The sequence below is a fragment of the Delphinapterus leucas genome, chromosome 14 (genome assembly GCF_059928025.1).
Source record: "Delphinapterus leucas isolate spDelLeu-1000000601 "Yukka" chromosome 14, BTC_Dleu_Yukka2, whole genome shotgun sequence".
In the NCBI taxonomy this organism is placed as follows: Eukaryota; Metazoa; Chordata; class Mammalia; order Artiodactyla; family Monodontidae; genus Delphinapterus; species Delphinapterus leucas.
In genome coordinates this window covers 31797469-31815604 of record NC_143142.1, presented here as the reverse complement: position 1 = coordinate 31815604, position 18136 = coordinate 31797469, and the positions used below count along the sequence as shown (strand labels likewise).

Here is an 18136-nt window from a genome sequence, read left to right as displayed (position 1 = left end):
GGGGTGGAGGAAGGTTTCGTCTGGGTGTCTTCCCACAGAAGGGAGCACAGGGTCACTGAGGCACACGGGGACAGGGGAAGGAGAGCGTGGCAGATTTCAGTGTAAGTGCAGTGGGAAGTCACGGGAGGGTTTTAAGAAGGGGGATGGGCATGGCTGGATTTATATATTAAAAAGAACCTGTGATGTGGAGAGCAAATCAGATGGGGCCAGGGTGACAGCAGGTGTCAGGCTGGCAGCTGTTACAAGAGTCCACAAAGGCCAGATTGGGGCTCAGACCAGGGTGGCTGGGGCAGGGGGAACGCGGAGGAGGTGAAGTAACACATGAAATGTTCTGGATGAAGAAGCCTCAGGACTTGCTAAGGGACTAAATTTGGAGAGCAAGGGAAGGAACAAGCTCTAGGTGTGGGCCTTGGGCAGCCAGGTGAATGGTGGTGACGCCTACAGAAATGCAGGTTTCGGGGAGACGGTGAACTCTCTCTGGGTGCACTGAGGCTGAGAGGCCTGTCCCCATCCACGTGGAGATGTCCAGGTGGTTGGGTGTACAGCCCCTGAGTTCTGGGTGGAGCTCAGAGCTAGTGATGTGGGTGCTGGTGCGAATAGATGGCATTTCACAGCCACTGGAACACAGAAGGCGCCGTGGAGGGGAGGCGGGAGGGACGCTGCCCCCTCTGATAGCAGAGGAGCCAGAGGAGGAGACTGAGCAGCGGGCGGGGCAGGGGTGAGGGGAGCGTGGCGCCTCGGCTGCGAAGGACGCAGAGGGGCCCGGGGCGCTGATGCCGCTGAGCGCCTGGAGGGGGCGGCACCACCACGCACGGACGTGGCCGCAGCAGGGCTCCGACGACCTGGCGAGGAGCGAGGCGAGGCTGACCAGGTGGGGAGAGGAGGGAAGGGGAGGCGGGGAAAGACAGACAGCCACGTAAGGCAACTCTTCCAAGACGTTCCACTGTGAAGCAGAGCCGGGATATTGAGTGGGGTGGGCTGGGGTGTGCAGTGTACCAGAGCATTTCTGTTTTAAAAGTTAGGAACTCCTAGAGAGGAAGTCGGCGCAGTGGTCACAAGCACCGGGTAGGAGTCTGAGCAGGTGCCTCAATTTCCTGGTCTATAAAATGAAGATAATACCCTCCTCACAGGATAATTATGAGGACTAAGTTGGGGTTTGTGTGTAAAATACCGAGATGGTCTCTGGTACAAGTGTTTGCTCCTTGGTCTCCCTGATGACGGGGTGATGGAAGTGATTCTGTGTGCTGACAGGATCAGGTATGAAAGAGGGAGAAATGGATGCTGCCCGTGTCCTGGGAGGAGGGGTGACGGCTCCAGTGGGCAAGACAAGAACCCTTCCTCCATGTGGCAGGGGAGGGGCGGGGGGACAGAGGCAGGGTGCTCCTTCTGATGGTGGACAGAAGAACGGGCTCTTTCTTCTCAGTGACGCAAGACAGCAGCTGGGGCATGAAGGGAGCTGTGGGGATGCATAGAGTTTTGAAAGAAGAGAAGAAGCTACGAAAAATAAAAGTGAATGTATTAGAGACGTATACTGGCTCCCCATACATTTGGAGTTTGGAGGTTCCATCTGAGATCTGTGGCCACAGCTTTAAAGTCAAACCAGGTAGGAAAAAGAGATGCATCTCTGCAGCCCTGACTACCAGCTCGGGTTCTGGCATGGATCAGGCCCCGTATGGGCTTTACCTGGGGTCACAGTGAAGAGATGAGAGGGTTAAGGGAGTTTGCAGAGGAACACCTGTAATAAAGGCATCAAACCTATCTGGGTAAGGGGGTAAACTGTGCTGTGGGAGACAGAAAAAGGGTGATGATGCTGAGAAAGCATGAGGGCTCAGGGGTCTTGATGCAGTTGAGGGACTGCTGGAGCCGGAAGTAAGGAGGAGGAAGAGGGTTTAGTAGGATGCTTAAGGTAGAGGTTGTGGAGGTAGGGTGGGTACTTATGTAGTACTCAAGGGTGTGAGCATGGGAGAGGGTGGCTCAGAGGGAAGGACGAAAACACATATCTAAGCCAGAGGACCTCAAAGATGAGGTGCTGGGTGGCTGCTGAACTCATGGGGAACAAACGATGGCAGGGGCTGCAAAGAGAAGACGCTGAGCCGAGATGTGTACTGGGGCGGTGAGCTCAGATGACACGGCAGAGGCACAAGAGCATGGCAGGCCTGAAGGTGCGGACCTCAGGGCTGAGCCACAGGAAGAGCGGGGAGGACTGTGGGTCCTCGGTCATGAGATCCCTGGGATGTGAGCCGCTTTCACTGAACAGAGAAGGGTACCTGGGACAGGCATGTGTGAGGGCCGGGGGAACGTGCAGACTGGTGTGGGTGTGGCATCAGGGATTTGGGGGCACAGTGAAAGTTTGGGTAGGCAGTTTCATCAGATTAGTGAATGCTTACTGTAGAATGGGGTTCAAAGGCCAGATGATAGATCCAGAGAACCTGGGATTCCAGAAGGAAGGGGGATTTAGATACCTACGTGCTTTCCTACATACACACAGACAGGCAGCAACCAGCCATCATCAAGATGGGGTAACAAACCACAGCACCCCACTTAATCACGTTTAAGCATCTGAGGTCCACAGAGGCTGCCTTCCCCTCTTTGCCTTCTCACTGCTGCCCTATGGTGGCAAGTTGAACACTCCATGGTGAAACACAAGAAGCTTCTTCTAGAAAAGACCCATTGCTGAAGAATACGTCCTGGACTCATCTAGCAGTGAGATAACTCATGAGGACGTTAGAGCAATGCCTACCTCTTTCTGACAGCCAGCTGATTAAAGGGCAGCACCAAGTGGCTGCCTCCTGCGAGGCCGAACTGGTGGGCGTTGGGGACGTACTCCGGGGCTCTGTCCACGACACACAATTCCTGTAAGACATGCACATGGTTCTCAGCCACACACGACCAAGACCCCCACTAACACTGATGCGTTTTTCCACGAGGGAAACATCTCAGAAGCAACTGTGTCAGAGCACCAGCAACACAAACACACAGCACCGATTTTCCTTTTTTTGCTTCGAACAGTTTACTACACATCCCTTTCTTTATCTCTCTGAGAAGGCAATTAGAGTTTTTTTCACCTCAGCCCCACTCAAGTTCACCTAAATTCCCATGAATTTTCATCAGGCCTAAGGGGCAAAGGCCTTGCTCTGCGCCCCTGTGCCCCTGAAACCCCTGCTCTGGGGAGGGCCTGAGGATGTCAGCGGTTACAGGAGCACCTGCCTCACAAGCACCGGGCAGCTGTAAGTGCCCACAGGTGACAGGCCGAGCCAGTTCCACCCAGACAGGAGCGGGTGCAGCCAGGAGGAGCTGGGCTGGAGGGGCAGGTGCCCTGACTCCGGACCAAGTGAGGCCTTAGACTCAGTTTTCCAGGTCGGTGGACAGATGCTACCAAGACAACTGTCCTGAACTCAAAGATGGGCCCTGCTTGCAAGGTACTGCTTTTGTGTGATTGTGCCATCTAAATCAGAGTGTAAACTTTCAACCAAGGAAGTAGATAAATCAGAAAAGGGAAAGAAAAGTGAAAACTAACAATGGCTGCTGTTAAAAATACTTGGTCAAACTGGCTTTTCCTAGATGAATCAAATCTTTTTTTTTAAAGCAACGATATGTACGACGGCCTATATAAATACTTATTTTCATGTTTCTGACTAAATCCAAAGTGATACTGAGTCCTTATAAAGCCTCTGCCTCAAAGCTGGCTGTGTGGCAACCAAAAGACACACCCGAGCATTAGAGCTTGCAGCTCGGGACACTCTGCCATGTCTGATATGCTGTTTTCTCAGAGAGCCATCCTGCTTGCCCCCCTGCTTCTCATCACAGGGGTGACCCTGTAACTCCCAGATTCCTTTGGAAAGTGGCTTCCAACTGGTTCATCCAGCCAATGGAAGGCAGTGCTGGGAGGCTAGAGGGTGAATGGGAGAAGCTGCGTGTCTCTCCCTCCTTCCTGCCTCCCTGGCAGGGCCTGTCTTCTCTGTGCTCCAGCACCCACTGGGAGACGCTCTGCTCAGACTCGCTCCCTGGGCGGCCCCAGCTCTTCCCTCTGTGTGCTCCTGTGGATTTATCATGAGGTCCCCATTTTAATGTCCTCTGGGTGGTGCTCTTTTTTTCTGACTGGACCTGAACCATAGATTAAAGAAAGCCCTTCTTACTGGACTTGGTAAAGGCTGGGGCTCTGGCGGGAGTTCGCCGTCCTCTCCGTGGAGAGCCAGCTTTGGCTGTTTTGAGAGCAAGCAGGAGTCCAAGTCCACGTGTTCATAGCCAGTGGCACTAGTGAAATCCAAAAGTCTAGATACAAACAAAGTGTTTTCAAAATTAATGGAGATAATACAAACCAACCCATGAACCAAGGTCATGTGATTATTGAACACTTAAAATCCATTAAAAAACATTAATATACGCGTGCCACAACTACTGAAGCCTGAACACCTAGAGCCCATGCTCCGCAACAAGAGAAGCCACTGCAAGGAGAAGCCCACGCACCGCATAGAAGAGTAGCCCCCACTTGCCGCAACTAGAGAAAGCCCGCATGCAGCAACAAAGACCCAATGCAGCCAAAAATTAATTTTTAAAAAATCTACACACTACAATTCTGAAAGGCAAAACTATAGAGACAGAAATAAGATTAGCAGCTGCCAGGGACTAAGCATGTGGGAGATGACTGACTATAAAGGGACACAAGGAAACTTTTTGGGGGTGATGGCAATCAAATGTGTAGTATTTATCTAACTATGTATTTGTCAAAGCTCATCAAACTGTACACCTAAAAGAGTTAATTTTGCTGTATTTAAATTATACCTCAATAAACCTGACTTTTTAAAAAACAAACATTAATATAATACTCAGAGTAACCAAATTGACCGTCTCCCACAGTGACTAGAAGTCCACATAACCTCCCTTATCTATCGTCTTGTTTGATTCTTCTGCCTGAAATGGCAGCCCCCTGTCCGCCCGCCCTGCAGCCCATCCCCCCCTGTGTCCACCTGGCCATTCCTGAGTGTCCCTCAGGAGTCAGCTCAAATGCTGTCACCTGCTCCTGCAGCCTTGGCTTGGCTGCCTCAGGGCAAGAAGCTGGCTGTGGCTCCCACAGCGCTGCAGAGCAGCCTCCATGAAACACTGGCTTCTTTCTCACAGTTTCCCTTTGCCAGGAAGTCGTGAACTACCCTTGTCATATGTCCCTTTACTCTACAACATGTCCCCTGTCTGCACGTCCTTTGTTGGCACTTTCTGAGGACATGGCTGTGAACAGTAGTACATAGATGTTTCTGCCCTATCAGGTTCCCAGTCTCACGGCGTTCAGGAACAAGAAGGTCACTTTCCACACCTCCCCTCCCAGGAGCCTGTGCGGCCCACCACTATCAGGGTCCCATGTTCCAGGGACAACTTCCCCGGGAGAACACATGGCGTTCATCAGGCTGTTGCAATGTTATGCTGGACTCTGCCACCGCAGGCTTGCCCTGCATCCGTACCCCTCCCTACCCACCCCCCCGCCGAGTGAGCCAGAGCCCCCGCATCAGCGGCTCCTTTAACCCCGTCCTGTCTGGGCGGGGAACTGACACCCTCCGGCGACATACACGCAGAGGCGGGGCCAAATCCAAAGCTGAGCCCCTGGGAGCTGTGAGAACAAAGAAGAGAAAGGGAAATCTCTCCCAGCAGCCTCAGAAGCAGCGGATTCAAGCTCCACAATCAACTTGATGTACCTGCATCTGTGGAATACCTGAATAGACAACCAATCATCCCAAAATTGAGGTGGTAGACGTTGGGAGCAACTGTAGACTTGGGGTTTGCTTCCTGCATCTAATCTGTTTCTGGTTTTATGTTTATCTTAGTTTAGTAATTAGAGTTTATTATCATTGGTAGATTTGTTAATTGATTTGATTGCTCTCTTCTTTTTTTATGTCTAGATATATTTTTTTTCCTTTTTCTCTATTTTTTTCGTGGCACGTGGGTCTCTCACTGCTGTGGCCTCTCCCGTTGCGGAGCACAGGCTCCGGACGCGCAGGCTCAGCGGCCATGGCTCACGGGCCCAGCCACTCCACGGCATGTGGGATCTTCCCGGACCGGGGCACGAACCCGTGTCCCCTGCATCGGCAGGCGGACTCTCAACCACTGCGCCACCAGGGAAGCCCTCTTTTTTCTCTTTTTGTGAGTGTGTATGTGTATGCTTCTTTGTGTGATTTTGTCTGTACAGCTTTGCTTTTACCATTTGTCCTAAGGTTCTGTCTGTCCGTTTTGTTTTTGTTTTTTTTTTTAGTTTTTAGCAATTGCTATCATTGATGGATTTGTTTTTTGGTTTGGTTGCCCTCTTGTTTCTTGTCTTTTACTACTTTTTAATTTTTTTATTTTTAATAATTTTTATTTTAACAACTTTATTTTATCCTTTCTTTCTTTCTCCCTTTTCTTCTGAGCCATGGGGCTAACAGCATCTTGGTACTCTGGCCACATGTCAGGCCTGTGCCTCTGAGGAGGGAGAGCCAAGTTCAGGACATTTGTCCAGCAGAGACCTCCCAGCTGCACGTAATATCAAACGGCAAAAGCTCTCCCAGAGATCTCCACCTCAACGCTAAACCCAGCTCCACTCAACGACCAGCAAGCTACTGTGCTGGACACACTATGCCAAACAACTAGCAAGACAGGAACACAACCCCATCCATTAGCAGAGAGGCTGCCTAAAATCATAATAAGGTCACAAACACCCCAAAACACACCACTGGACGCAGTCCTGCCCACCAGAAAGACAAGATCCAGCCTCATCCACCAGAACACAGGCACCACTCGCCTCCACCAGGAAGTCTACACAACCCACTGAACCACCTTAGCCACTGCGGGCAGACACCAAAAACAACAGGAACTACAAACCTGCAGCCTGTGAAAAGGAGACCCCAAACACATTAAGTTAAGCAAAATGAGAAGACAGAGAAACACACACAGATGAAGAAGCAAGGTAAAAACCCACCAGACCAAACAAATGAAGAGGAAATAGACAGTTGACCTGAAATAGAATTCAGAGTAACAATAGTAAAGATGATCCAAAATCTTGGAAACAGAATGGAGAAAATACAAGAAACGTTTAACGAGGACCTAGAAGAACTGAAGAGCAAACAAACAATGATGAACAATGCAATAAATGAAATTAAAAATTCTCCAGAAGGAATCAATTGCAGAATAACTGAGGCAGAAGAATGGATAAGTGACCTGGAAGATAAATAGTGGAAGTAACTACCACAGAGCAGAATAAGGAAACAATGAACAGAATTGAGGACAGTCTCAGAGACCTCTGGGACAACATTAAATGCACCAACATTCGAATTATAGGGGTTCCAGAAGAAGAAGAGAAAAAGAAAGGGACTGAGAAAATATGTGAAGAGATTATAGTTGAAAACTTCCCTAATATGGGAAAGGAAATACTTAATCAAGTCCAGGAAGCACAGAGAGTCCCATACAAAGATAAATCCAAGGAGAAACACACCAAGACACGTATTAATCAAACTATCAAAACTGAAATACAAAGAAAAAATATTAAAAGCAGCAAGGGAAAAACAACAAATAACATACAAGGGAATCCCCAAAAGGTTAACAGCTGATCTTTCAGCAGAATCTCTGCAAGCCAAAAGGGAGTGGCAGGACATATTTAAAGTGATGAAAGGGAAAAACCTACAACCAAGATTACCCACCAAGGATCTCATTCAGATTTGATGGAGAATTAAAACCTTTACAGACAAGCAAAAACTAAGAGAATTAAGCACCACCAAACCAGCTCTACAGCAAATGCTAAAGGAACTTCTCTAGGCAGGAAACACAAGAGAAGGAAAAGACCTACAATAACAAACCCAAAACAATTAAGAAAATGGGAATAGGAACATAAATATCGATAATTACCTTAAATGTAAATGGATTAAATGCTCCAGCCAAAAGACAAAGACTGGCTGAATAGATACAAAAACAAGACCTGTATATATGCTGTCTACAAGAGACCCACTTCAGACCTAGGAACACATACAGACTGAAAGTAAGGGGATGGAAAAAGGTATTCCATGCAAAAGGAAATCAAAAGAAAGCTGGAGTAGCAATTCTCATATCAGACAAAATGGACTTTAAAATAAAGACTATTTCAAGAAACAAAGAAGGACACTACATAATGATCAAGGGATCGATCCAAGAAGAAGATATAACAATTGTAAATGTTTATGCACCCAACACAGGAGCACCTCAATACATAAGGCAAATACTAACAGCCATAAAAGGGGAAATCAACAGTAACACAATCACAGTAGGGGACTTTAACACCCCAGTTTCACCAATGGACAGATCATCCAAAATGAAAATCAATAAGTAAACACAAGCTTTAAATGATACATTAAACAAGATGGACTTAATTGATATTTATAGGACACTCCATCCAAAAACAACAGAATACACATTTTTCTCTAGTGCTCATGGAACACTCTCCAGGATAGATCATATCTTGGGTCACAAATCAAGCCTTGGTAAATTTAAGAAAACTGAAATCGTATCAAGTATCTTTTCTGACTACAACGCTCTGAGACTAGATATCAATTACAGGAAAAAATCCGTAAAAAATACAGACACATGGAGGCTAAACAATACACTACTAAATAACCAAGAGATCACTGAAGAGATCAAAGAGGAAATCAAAAAATACCTAGAAACAAATGACAGTGAAAACATGACAACTCAAAACCTATGGCATGCCCCAAAAGCAGTTCTAAGGGGGAAGTATACAGCAATACAATCCTACCTCAAGAAACAAGAAACATCTCAAATAAACAACCTAACCTTACACCTAAAGCAATTAGAGAAGAACAAAAAACCCCCAAAGTTAGCAGAAGGAAAGAAATCATAAAGATCAGATCAGAAATAAATGAGAAAGGAATGAAGGAAACAATAGTAAAGATCAATAAAACTAAAAGCTGGTTCTTTGAGAAGATAAACAAAATTGATAAAGCATTAGTGAGATTCATCAAGGAAAAAAGGGAGAAGACTCAAATCAATAGAATTAGAAATGAAAAAGGAGAAGTAACAACTGACACTGCAGAAATACAAAATATCATGAGAGATTACTACAAGCAACTATATGCCAATACAATGGACAACCTGGAAGAAATGGACAAATTCTTAGAAAAGCACAAACTTCTGAGACTGAATCAGGAAGAAATAGAAAATATAAACAGACCAATCACAAGCACTGAAATTGAGACTGTAATTAAAAATCTTCCAACAAACAAAAGCCCAGGACCAGATGGCTTCACAGGCGAATTCTATCAAACATTTAGAGAAGAGCTAACACCTATCCTTCTCAAACTCTTCCAAAATGTAGCAGAGGAAGGAACACTCCCAGACTCATTCTACAAGGCCACCATCACCCTGATACCAAAACCAGACAAGGATGTCACAAAAAAAGACAACTACAGGCCAATATCACTGATGAACATAGATGCAAAAATCCTCAACAAAATACTAGCAAACAGAATCCAACGGCACATTAAAAGGATCATACACCATGATCAAGTGGGGTTTATCCCAGGAAGGCAGGGATTCTTCAATATACGCAAATCAATGTGATAAACCATATTAACAAATTGAAGGAGAAAAACCATATGATCATGTCAATAGATGCAGAAAAAGCTTTTGACAAAATTCAACACCGATTTATGATAAAAACCCTCCAGAAAGTAGGCATAGAGGGAACTTACCTCAACATAGTAAAGGCCATATATGACAAACCCACAGCCAACATTGTTCTCAATGGTGAAAAACTGAAAGCATTTCCTTTAAGATCGGGAACAAGACAAGGATGCCCACCCTCACCACTCTTATTCAACATAGTTTTGGAAGTTTTAGCCACAGCAATCAGAGAAGAAAAACAAATAAAAGGAATCCAATTGGAAAAGAAGAAGTAAAGCTGTCACTGTTTGCAGTGACATAGAGAATCCCAAAGATGCTACCAGAAAACTACTAGAGCTAATCAATGAATTTGCTAAAGTACCAGGATACAAAACTAATGCACAGAAATCTCTAGCATTCCTATACACTAATGATGAAAAATCTGAAAGTGAAATCAAGAAAACACTCCCATTTACCACTGCAACAAAAATAATAGAATACCTAGGAATAAACCTACCTAAGGAGACAAAAGAACCTGTATGCAGAAAACTATAAGACACTGATGAAAGAAATTAAAGATGATACAAACAGATGGAGAGATATACCATGTTCTTGGATTGGTAGAATCAACATTGTGAAAATGACTCTACTACCCAAAGCAATCTACAGATTCAATGCAATCCCCATCAAACTACCAATGGCATTTTTCACAAAACTAGAACAAAAAATTTCACAATTTGTATGGAAAAGACCCCGAATAGCCAAAGCAATGTTTAGAAAGAAAAACGGAGCTGGAGTAATCAGGCTCCCAGACTTCAGACCATACTACATAGGTACAGTAATCAATACAGTATGGTACTGGCAGAAAAACAGATATATATAGATCAATGGATAGAAAGGATAGAAAACCCAGAGATAAACCCCCATACCTATGGTCACCTTATTTTTGATAAAGGAGGCAAGAATATACAATGGAGAAAAGACAGCCTCTTCAATAAGTGGTGCTGGGAAAACTGGACAGCTACATGTAAAAGAATGAAATTAGAACACTCCCTAACACCATACACAAAAATAAGCTCAAAATCAATTAAAGACCTAAATGTCAGGCCAGACACTATAAAACTCTTAGAGGAAAACACAGGCAGAACACTCTATGACATAAATCATAGCAAGATCCTTTTTGACCCACCTCCTAGAGAAATGGAAATAGAAACAAAAATAAACAAATGGAACCTAATGAAACTTCAAAGCTTTTGCACAGCAAAGGAAACCATAAACAAGACCAAAAGACAACCCTCAGAATGGGAGAAAATATTTGCAAATGAAGCAACTGACAAAGGATTAATCTCCAAAATTTACAAGCAGTACATGCAGCTCAATATCAAAAAAAAACCAATCCAAAAATGGGCAGAAGACCTTAAGTAGACATTTTTCCAAAGAAGATATACAGATTGCCAACAAACACATGAAAGGATGCTCAACATCACTAATCATTAGAGAAATGCAAATCAAAACTACAATGAGATATCACCTCCCACAAGTCAGAATGGCCATCATCAAAAAATCTAGAAACAATAAATGCTGGAGAGGGTGTGGAGTACAGGGAACCTTATCTTGCACTGTTGGTGGGAATGTAAATTGATAAAGCCACTGTGCAGAACAGTATGGAGGTTCCTTAAAAAACTACAAATAGAACTACCATACGACCCAGCAATCCCATTACTGGGCATATACCCTGAGAAAACCGTAATTCAAAGAGTCGTGTACCCCAATGTTCATTGCAGCTCTATTTACAATAGCCAGGACATGGAAGCAACCTAAGTGTCCACTGACAGATGAATGGATAAAGAAGATATGGCACACATATACAATGGAATATTACTCAGCCATAAAAATATACGAAATTGAGCTATTTGTAGTGAGGTGGATGGACCCAGAGTCTGTCATACAGAGTGAAGTAAGTCAGAAAGAGAAAAATATCATATGCTAACACATAATATGGAATCTTAAAAAAAAAAAAATGGTTCTGAAGAACCTCGGGGCAGGACAGCAATAAAGACACAGACGTAGAGAATGGACTTGAGGACATGGGGAGGGGGAAGGGTAAGCTGTGACAAAGTGAGAGAGTGGCATGGACATATATACACTACCAAATGTAAAACAGATAGCTAGTGGGAAGCAGCCACATAGCACAGGGAGATCAGCTCGGTGCTTTGTGACCACCTAGAGGGGTGGGATAGGGAGGGTGGGAGGGGGATGCAAGAGGGTGAAGATATGGGGATATATGTATATGTATAGCTGATTCACTTTGTTATAAAGCAGAAACAAACCATTGTAAAGCAATCATACTCCAATAAAGATATTAAAAGAAAAAAGCATGCCAAAATGTATTCGACCCCTGCTGTGTGTTGACAGTACTATGGAACTAATGTTTAGTGGTTGTTTTTTTCTCATGCATGATGACCAGATTTTTCCATCATTCTAGTCTAATAAAGCCATTTGGGGGAGTTTATAGAACACGGGATTCACTTGTTATTCGGGAACTTGTAGAATTTGGGGCCATCTCAAACAGCAAAATTACGTTGTAGGTTAGTGTCAGTACTGGGCATTAAAAGATCAGGAAGTGCAAAATCATGCTGAGAGCACAGTCACACTTACTCCATGTTAAAGATCAGGTTTTGGATACAGCCATGGAATGAGCTTCTCATCTTCAGCATGGGTGTCCCCTCGCCCTCTGGAACACCACCTATGTACAGGTTGGACACACTTATTGTCCTGCTTTCTGCTGATGGGCCCAGCTTCATTTCCACAGGAGCTGTCTCATCCAGTTGGACAGTGATAATTCTAAAAGGTTAAAGGAGAAAATAAAGGTTTTCGAATATAATGAAACATAACTGTCCATTTTAATATCTAATTCCAGCAAGTTTTTACTGAATTATAAAAGTGCCTTGAAGATACATTTTAACATGACATTTAACATGTGTGTGAGTAAAAAAGTGAATCTTGAATATTAAAACTTACAGGTAAACGTTCTCCAAAACTGAATGGAATGTGATTAAATATTATTCAGTTCAATTGCTTTTTGGAGAGAATCTTTTACTTCTTTACCTGTGACAAAATGTGCAGTGTTTTTTTAAAACTTTTGGTCTATAGTTTTGGAGAGAAATTATATAGAAATGTTGATATGACACTGTTTACTATTTCACTGTTTACATTTTACTATTTACTATGTCACTATTTGCTATTTTACCATTCACTATTAGAATTTACTAATACTGTAACACTATTTGACACAGAATTATTCCAGTGTAAAGACACTTTATGCCGGGCCCCAGAAAAGGGCAGGTTTAAGGCTGTTCAATTATGAAAATTCTGCAAATATCTTACTACAAAGCAGATCAAATTGTTTTCCAAAGAGGTATTCTATCAAGCTTCTAGAATTATTTTGGAATTAAAAGGACTCTGGATGACATCATACTAATTATCCCAATCATTTCACTGCATACAGGCCTCCTACTGGGGAGCCTTCGTAAGGTGACGCAAATACCTCCCGGTCCTTATCAAGGAGATGGAATGCTCTTGACCGTCGCCATATGTGCCCGTGGGAGCATGCAGGAGAGCTCTTCTCAGGCTGGTTCCATCCCCAGGATTAACATGCACTTCAATGTGGCCTTCAATTAGCATGATGGAAAAGAAGGGCTGGGAAGGTCACACAGATAATTCCCAAAGAAAAGACGTTACTATAGGATTTAAAGAATTATCATCTTATGAAGGTAATGTGGGAGTATTGGCACCAAGGAAGCAGTTCCTTAAGAATATCACCATCTAACAATTATTTTATACTTTGTATATTGCTTTCTAACCTCTGCTGACATAATTTACATTCTGCATTATGCTATTATCACTAACCATATCAAAGATTTCCATTTCTACAGTCTTCATACTTATTATTTATTGCTACATTATGTACTAACAAACAGTTACATTGTAAGTCATTGATCTGTTTCTCCCTTTCCCATTTTACTGAGATATAATTGACATATACCATTGTGTTAGTCTTAGGTATACAACACAACCATTGGATATTTGAATATACTGTAAAGGATCACCTCATATAGTTACAAAATTTGTTCTTGTAGTGAGAACTTTTTAAGATCTACTCTCTTAGCAACTTTCAAATATGCAATATGATATTGTCGCTATAGTCACCATGCTGTACATCACATCCCCAGAACTTATCTTACAACTGGAAGTTCGTACCTTTGACCCCCCCTTCACCCACTTCTCTCCTGCCCCTACCTCTGGTAACCACTAATCTGTTCTGTCTCTATGAGTTTGTTTTTTTAAGATTCCACATATAAGTGAGATCATACAGTATTTGTCTTTCTCTCTTTGACCTGTTTCATTTAACGTAATGCCCTCAAGGTTCATGCATGTTGTTTTCAATGGTAGGATTTCCTCCTATTTTATGGCTGAATAATATTCCACTGTATAATAGATAGATATTGATATATATGTATACATATACACACACCACGTCTTTATCCATTCGTCTACTGATAGACACTCAGTTTGTTTCCATGTCTTGACTACAGTAAATAATGTTGCAATGAACAAGAGGATATAGCTATCTCTTCAAGGTAGTGATTTCGTTTCCTTCAAATATATACCCAGAAGTGGAATTGCTGGATCTCATTTCCTTCAAATACATACCCAGAAATGGAATTGCTGGATCATATGGGAGTGTGATTTTTAATTTTTTGAGAAAGCCCCATACTGTTTTCCATAGTGGCTGTACCAATATATTATACATTCCCACTAGCAGTGCACAAGGGTTCCCTTTTTTCCACATCCTCACCAGCACTTGTTATCTCTTATCTTTTCTTTTTTTTGTTTTTGTGGTACGCGGGCCTCTCACTGTTGTGGCCTCTCCCGTTGCGGAGCACAGGCTCCGGACGTGCAGGCTCAGCGGCCATGGCTCATGGGCCCAGCCGCTCTGTGGCATGTGGGATCTTCTCGGACCGGGGCACGAACCCGTGTCCCCTGCATCGGCAGGCGGACTCTCAACCACTGCGCCACCAGGGAAGCCCATCTCTTATCTTTTTTGATGGTTGCCATTCTCAGAGGTGTGAGGTGAAATCTCACTGTGGGACCTATTCCTTTTTAAAAAATGTAGGTAGTTTCTAACTTTTAATTACCATACATAATGAACATTTAACTGTTTTTGTTTTGTTTTTTTTTGCCTGTGAAATTTTTCTAAGATTTCTAAAGGTGGGATTAAAGAGTTGAAGGTTTGAAAATGTTTAAAGCTCTTAACACTCTTTTGCCACATTGAGAGAGGTCCACCAGCAGAACTGGAATGGGAGTGTTTCACAAGGTCTTGCCAGCACTGGATGACACCGTTCCTTTTTGCTGACTTAGTAGCAAATTTTGATTTACAAGAGGTCCTATTAAGATTGGTGGAGAAAAACAGTTTGATAGTTCCTCAAGAAGTTAAACATAGAATTCCCATATGACCCAGCAATTCCACCCATAGGTATATACCCAAAAGAATTGAAAACAGGTACTCTAACAAATACTTGTATGCAGATGTTCGTAGCAGCATTATTCACAATAGTCAAAAGGTAGAAACAACCCCAAACGTCCATCAATGAACTAATAAATTATGCTCTGTATACAGTGGGATAACATTCAGCCATGAAAAAGAAGGACGTGCTGATACATGCTACGATGTGGATGGACCTCGAAAGCATGCTAAGTAAAAGACAGAATATCACTCATACGAGTCCACTCATATGAAATATACAGAATAGGTACATTCATTCATAGATACAGAAAGAAGACTGGTGGTTGCCAGGGTTGGGGGAGGGGGTGAATGGGGAGTGACTGCTTAACAGGCATAGGCTCTCTTTTGGGTGATGAAGATGTTTTGGAACTTGACAGAGAAAGTGGCCTCACAACATTATGAAAGCACTAAGTGCCACTGACTGTTTCACCTAAAAATGGTTGCTTTTATTTTATGTAAATTTCATCTCAACTTAAAAAAAGGAAAAAAGATTGGTGGAGCCCATAAACCAATCTGTCCTTGTCAGACCTTCACTCAGTGTCTTGTGAGGTATCTGGGATCTACAGACTGGTGTTCCAGGTCAGGCTCTGAAATAACGGCTGTGTGATCTTGTGCGGGTTAGCCAGGCTCTCTGAATCCATTTCTCCCTCAGCAAAATATAGGAAGCAGCATTCACCCTGAAGTGTGGCTGTAATAATTATACAGCAATGTCTGTAAAATACCTTGCACAGTAGAGAACAGTACTCTAAATTGTAGCTGCATGGCTTCTACTTCATTAATACAATACATTAGTATTCTGTGAATCTCTTCAAATTACATAATATGTAAAGTTCAAGCAGAGGAAAGGTAAATATCACCTATCCTATAAGAATCCTAGGTAGACAGCAAGGATCTTTCTTCTCAATGGCTAGACAAGGAAGATGGATTATGCAACACAAAGAGACCGCTGATTCGTAAGGGAAAGACATTCAGCAATAATCACTTTTACTTATTAAAAACGCACACCCATTAACAACCAGGCACACATGTTGTAGAATACATGTTATGACTAAGTCATCTTCCATCCAGTGTTTCCTGAAGTCATTTCCTTCCTGAGCTCCTGGCTTGAGAGCCTTTGAGCCACTCACCTTGTGGGCCTGCCGGTGACCTTGCTTCTCCCCATGCTGGCCCAGGGCAGCCAGGATGATGCCGCTGCTGTTCCTGGTGGCAAATGTTGCCAACAATTCCGAATCTGGTGACAAGGACTTGGGTGGCAATTCAACGTAGCCGCCTCTCAAGAAGCTAACGCTTCGGACAGGCTGGTCACAAAGGAGAGGAGAAAGCACCGTGAGGCCCACCCGCACGCTGAACCTCCCACCCTGGAGGCTGCTGCCGTTTTCCCCACCACCTCTTTTCTGTTCACACCCCTGGTTTAGATCCTGTTGCCTTATTATGTTAGTAAATCAGTGGGCATTTATAGAAACTCATCCCAATATTAATAAAACACTTCCCACCTCCAGTATACAGCCTTTTCTCACTCCGTAGGAATTTCTGAGTAAATCAAAGGTCGATCTAGATATTTCCAGGTTTTTGATACAGCCCACGTAGCTTTTGCTGGTGACACCTCTCCTGTAGGGAAGGGCAAGAGAACAACAGCAACAAAATTGGATTTTATAACTCCAGTTTTGAAAGAAGAAATAAAAATGGACCTACAAATAAGAAAGATCTCTTTCCATGTGTCATTCTCATAAATGTCTAGATCTCCCTCTAACAAGACTATTGATGGTGAGAATTCAGGTCAAATATGTACTCTCCTTAGGACTAAAGAAAGGGATTGAATTTAGTGAGGCTGATTACCTAGATGGCTACCTAGATAAAAGCATGCTTAATATTTTAAGGGAAACTATTATAGTCATTACCATTTAGATATACTCACTAAAACAGAGGCTAATTATAAGAGAGACAGTGCACTGCCATAAGGAAATTATAGCGCTTAGATTTCAATCCAGTCTCCGTGTAGAGCAAACATTCACCTCCCACGGGGGCAAGTGTGGGCAATGTGATTTCCCAGGATCTCTTGGTTAGAGACAGCATCGGCTCTTGTCCATACCACATATTCATGCACTTCCTCCTGAAGGAAATAACTGCATTTGGTGAAGTCTGGGATTATCCAGAACCCTTATTTCTTTGATACTAAGCCAATTCCATATTTTTATTAACAGAAATTGCCACTCTGCTGGGTGAGGTGAGCTTCAATGTACTCAGGCTAACATTTCCAAATGATGGAGACTACTGAACATCTCCCAGTTACACCCTGAAGCCTCAGCTAGTGACAGGAGAACTGTGCAGGAACATGGCTTCTTGCTACATGTCATATCTCACTTTTTCTCTGTGCTGTGCAATGAGCTGTCGGCCATTAAGAAACCACATGATTTAGGGCAAATTTCAACCTTTCCGAATCTCAGTTTCTTCCATTGTAAATGAGGAGACTGGCCCCGATGATACCCAAGACCCATCTATCATGAAAGTCTGTGATTTGAGATGTCTTCCTAGTAAAGGGACTCTGTCCTTTTCTCCAGGGTCTACGCTGTGTACCATTTAGGTAAAGAACAAATGAATTACAACACAGCTTGTAACCTCAGAAACATCCCCAACGCCACTATGTTAGGAATGACATCTGTAATCAGGGATTAGGGGAGAGGCTTCCAGTCCTGGCTCTGCCTTGGCAGAGGGGTAAGACCTGGGACAAGCGACCAACTCCCCTGAAGTTTTGGGACATTTATTTCCGAGACCCTGAAGGTGGGTGACTGTGGTTGTAAACTATGTTCCTTGGAACTTTCGCACATTTCTGGCAGAGAAGGGGGTGTGTCAGGAAGTGGATTCTGGGCTGCTCAACCCATAGCAACTGGAGTGGCTGCACTTCTGTATAAGAACCTGGCTTGAAGATGAGGTACTGCTACAAATATACATTTGAAAACCTGA

At 43.5% G+C, this 18136-nt stretch overlaps 1 protein-coding gene across 1 annotated transcript in view; it reads right to left on the bottom strand.

Annotated features, from left to right (window-relative positions):
- The window catches only part of LAMA1 (laminin subunit alpha 1), a 160694-nt gene that overhangs the window by 8371 nt on the left and 134187 nt on the right, over window positions 1-18136 (bottom strand). Inside the window, exons 52-57 of the mRNA XM_089894940.1 lie at window positions 16669-16783; window positions 16302-16473; window positions 13157-13316; window positions 12268-12453; window positions 4137-4272; window positions 2741-2853 (exon numbers count right to left, since the gene is read on the bottom strand). Coding sequence (XP_089751066.1) covers window positions 2741-2853; window positions 4137-4272; window positions 12268-12453; window positions 13157-13316; window positions 16302-16473; window positions 16669-16783 — 882 coding nt within the window. The remainder of the gene's footprint in view (window positions 1-2740; window positions 2854-4136; window positions 4273-12267; window positions 12454-13156; window positions 13317-16301; window positions 16474-16668; window positions 16784-18136) is intronic.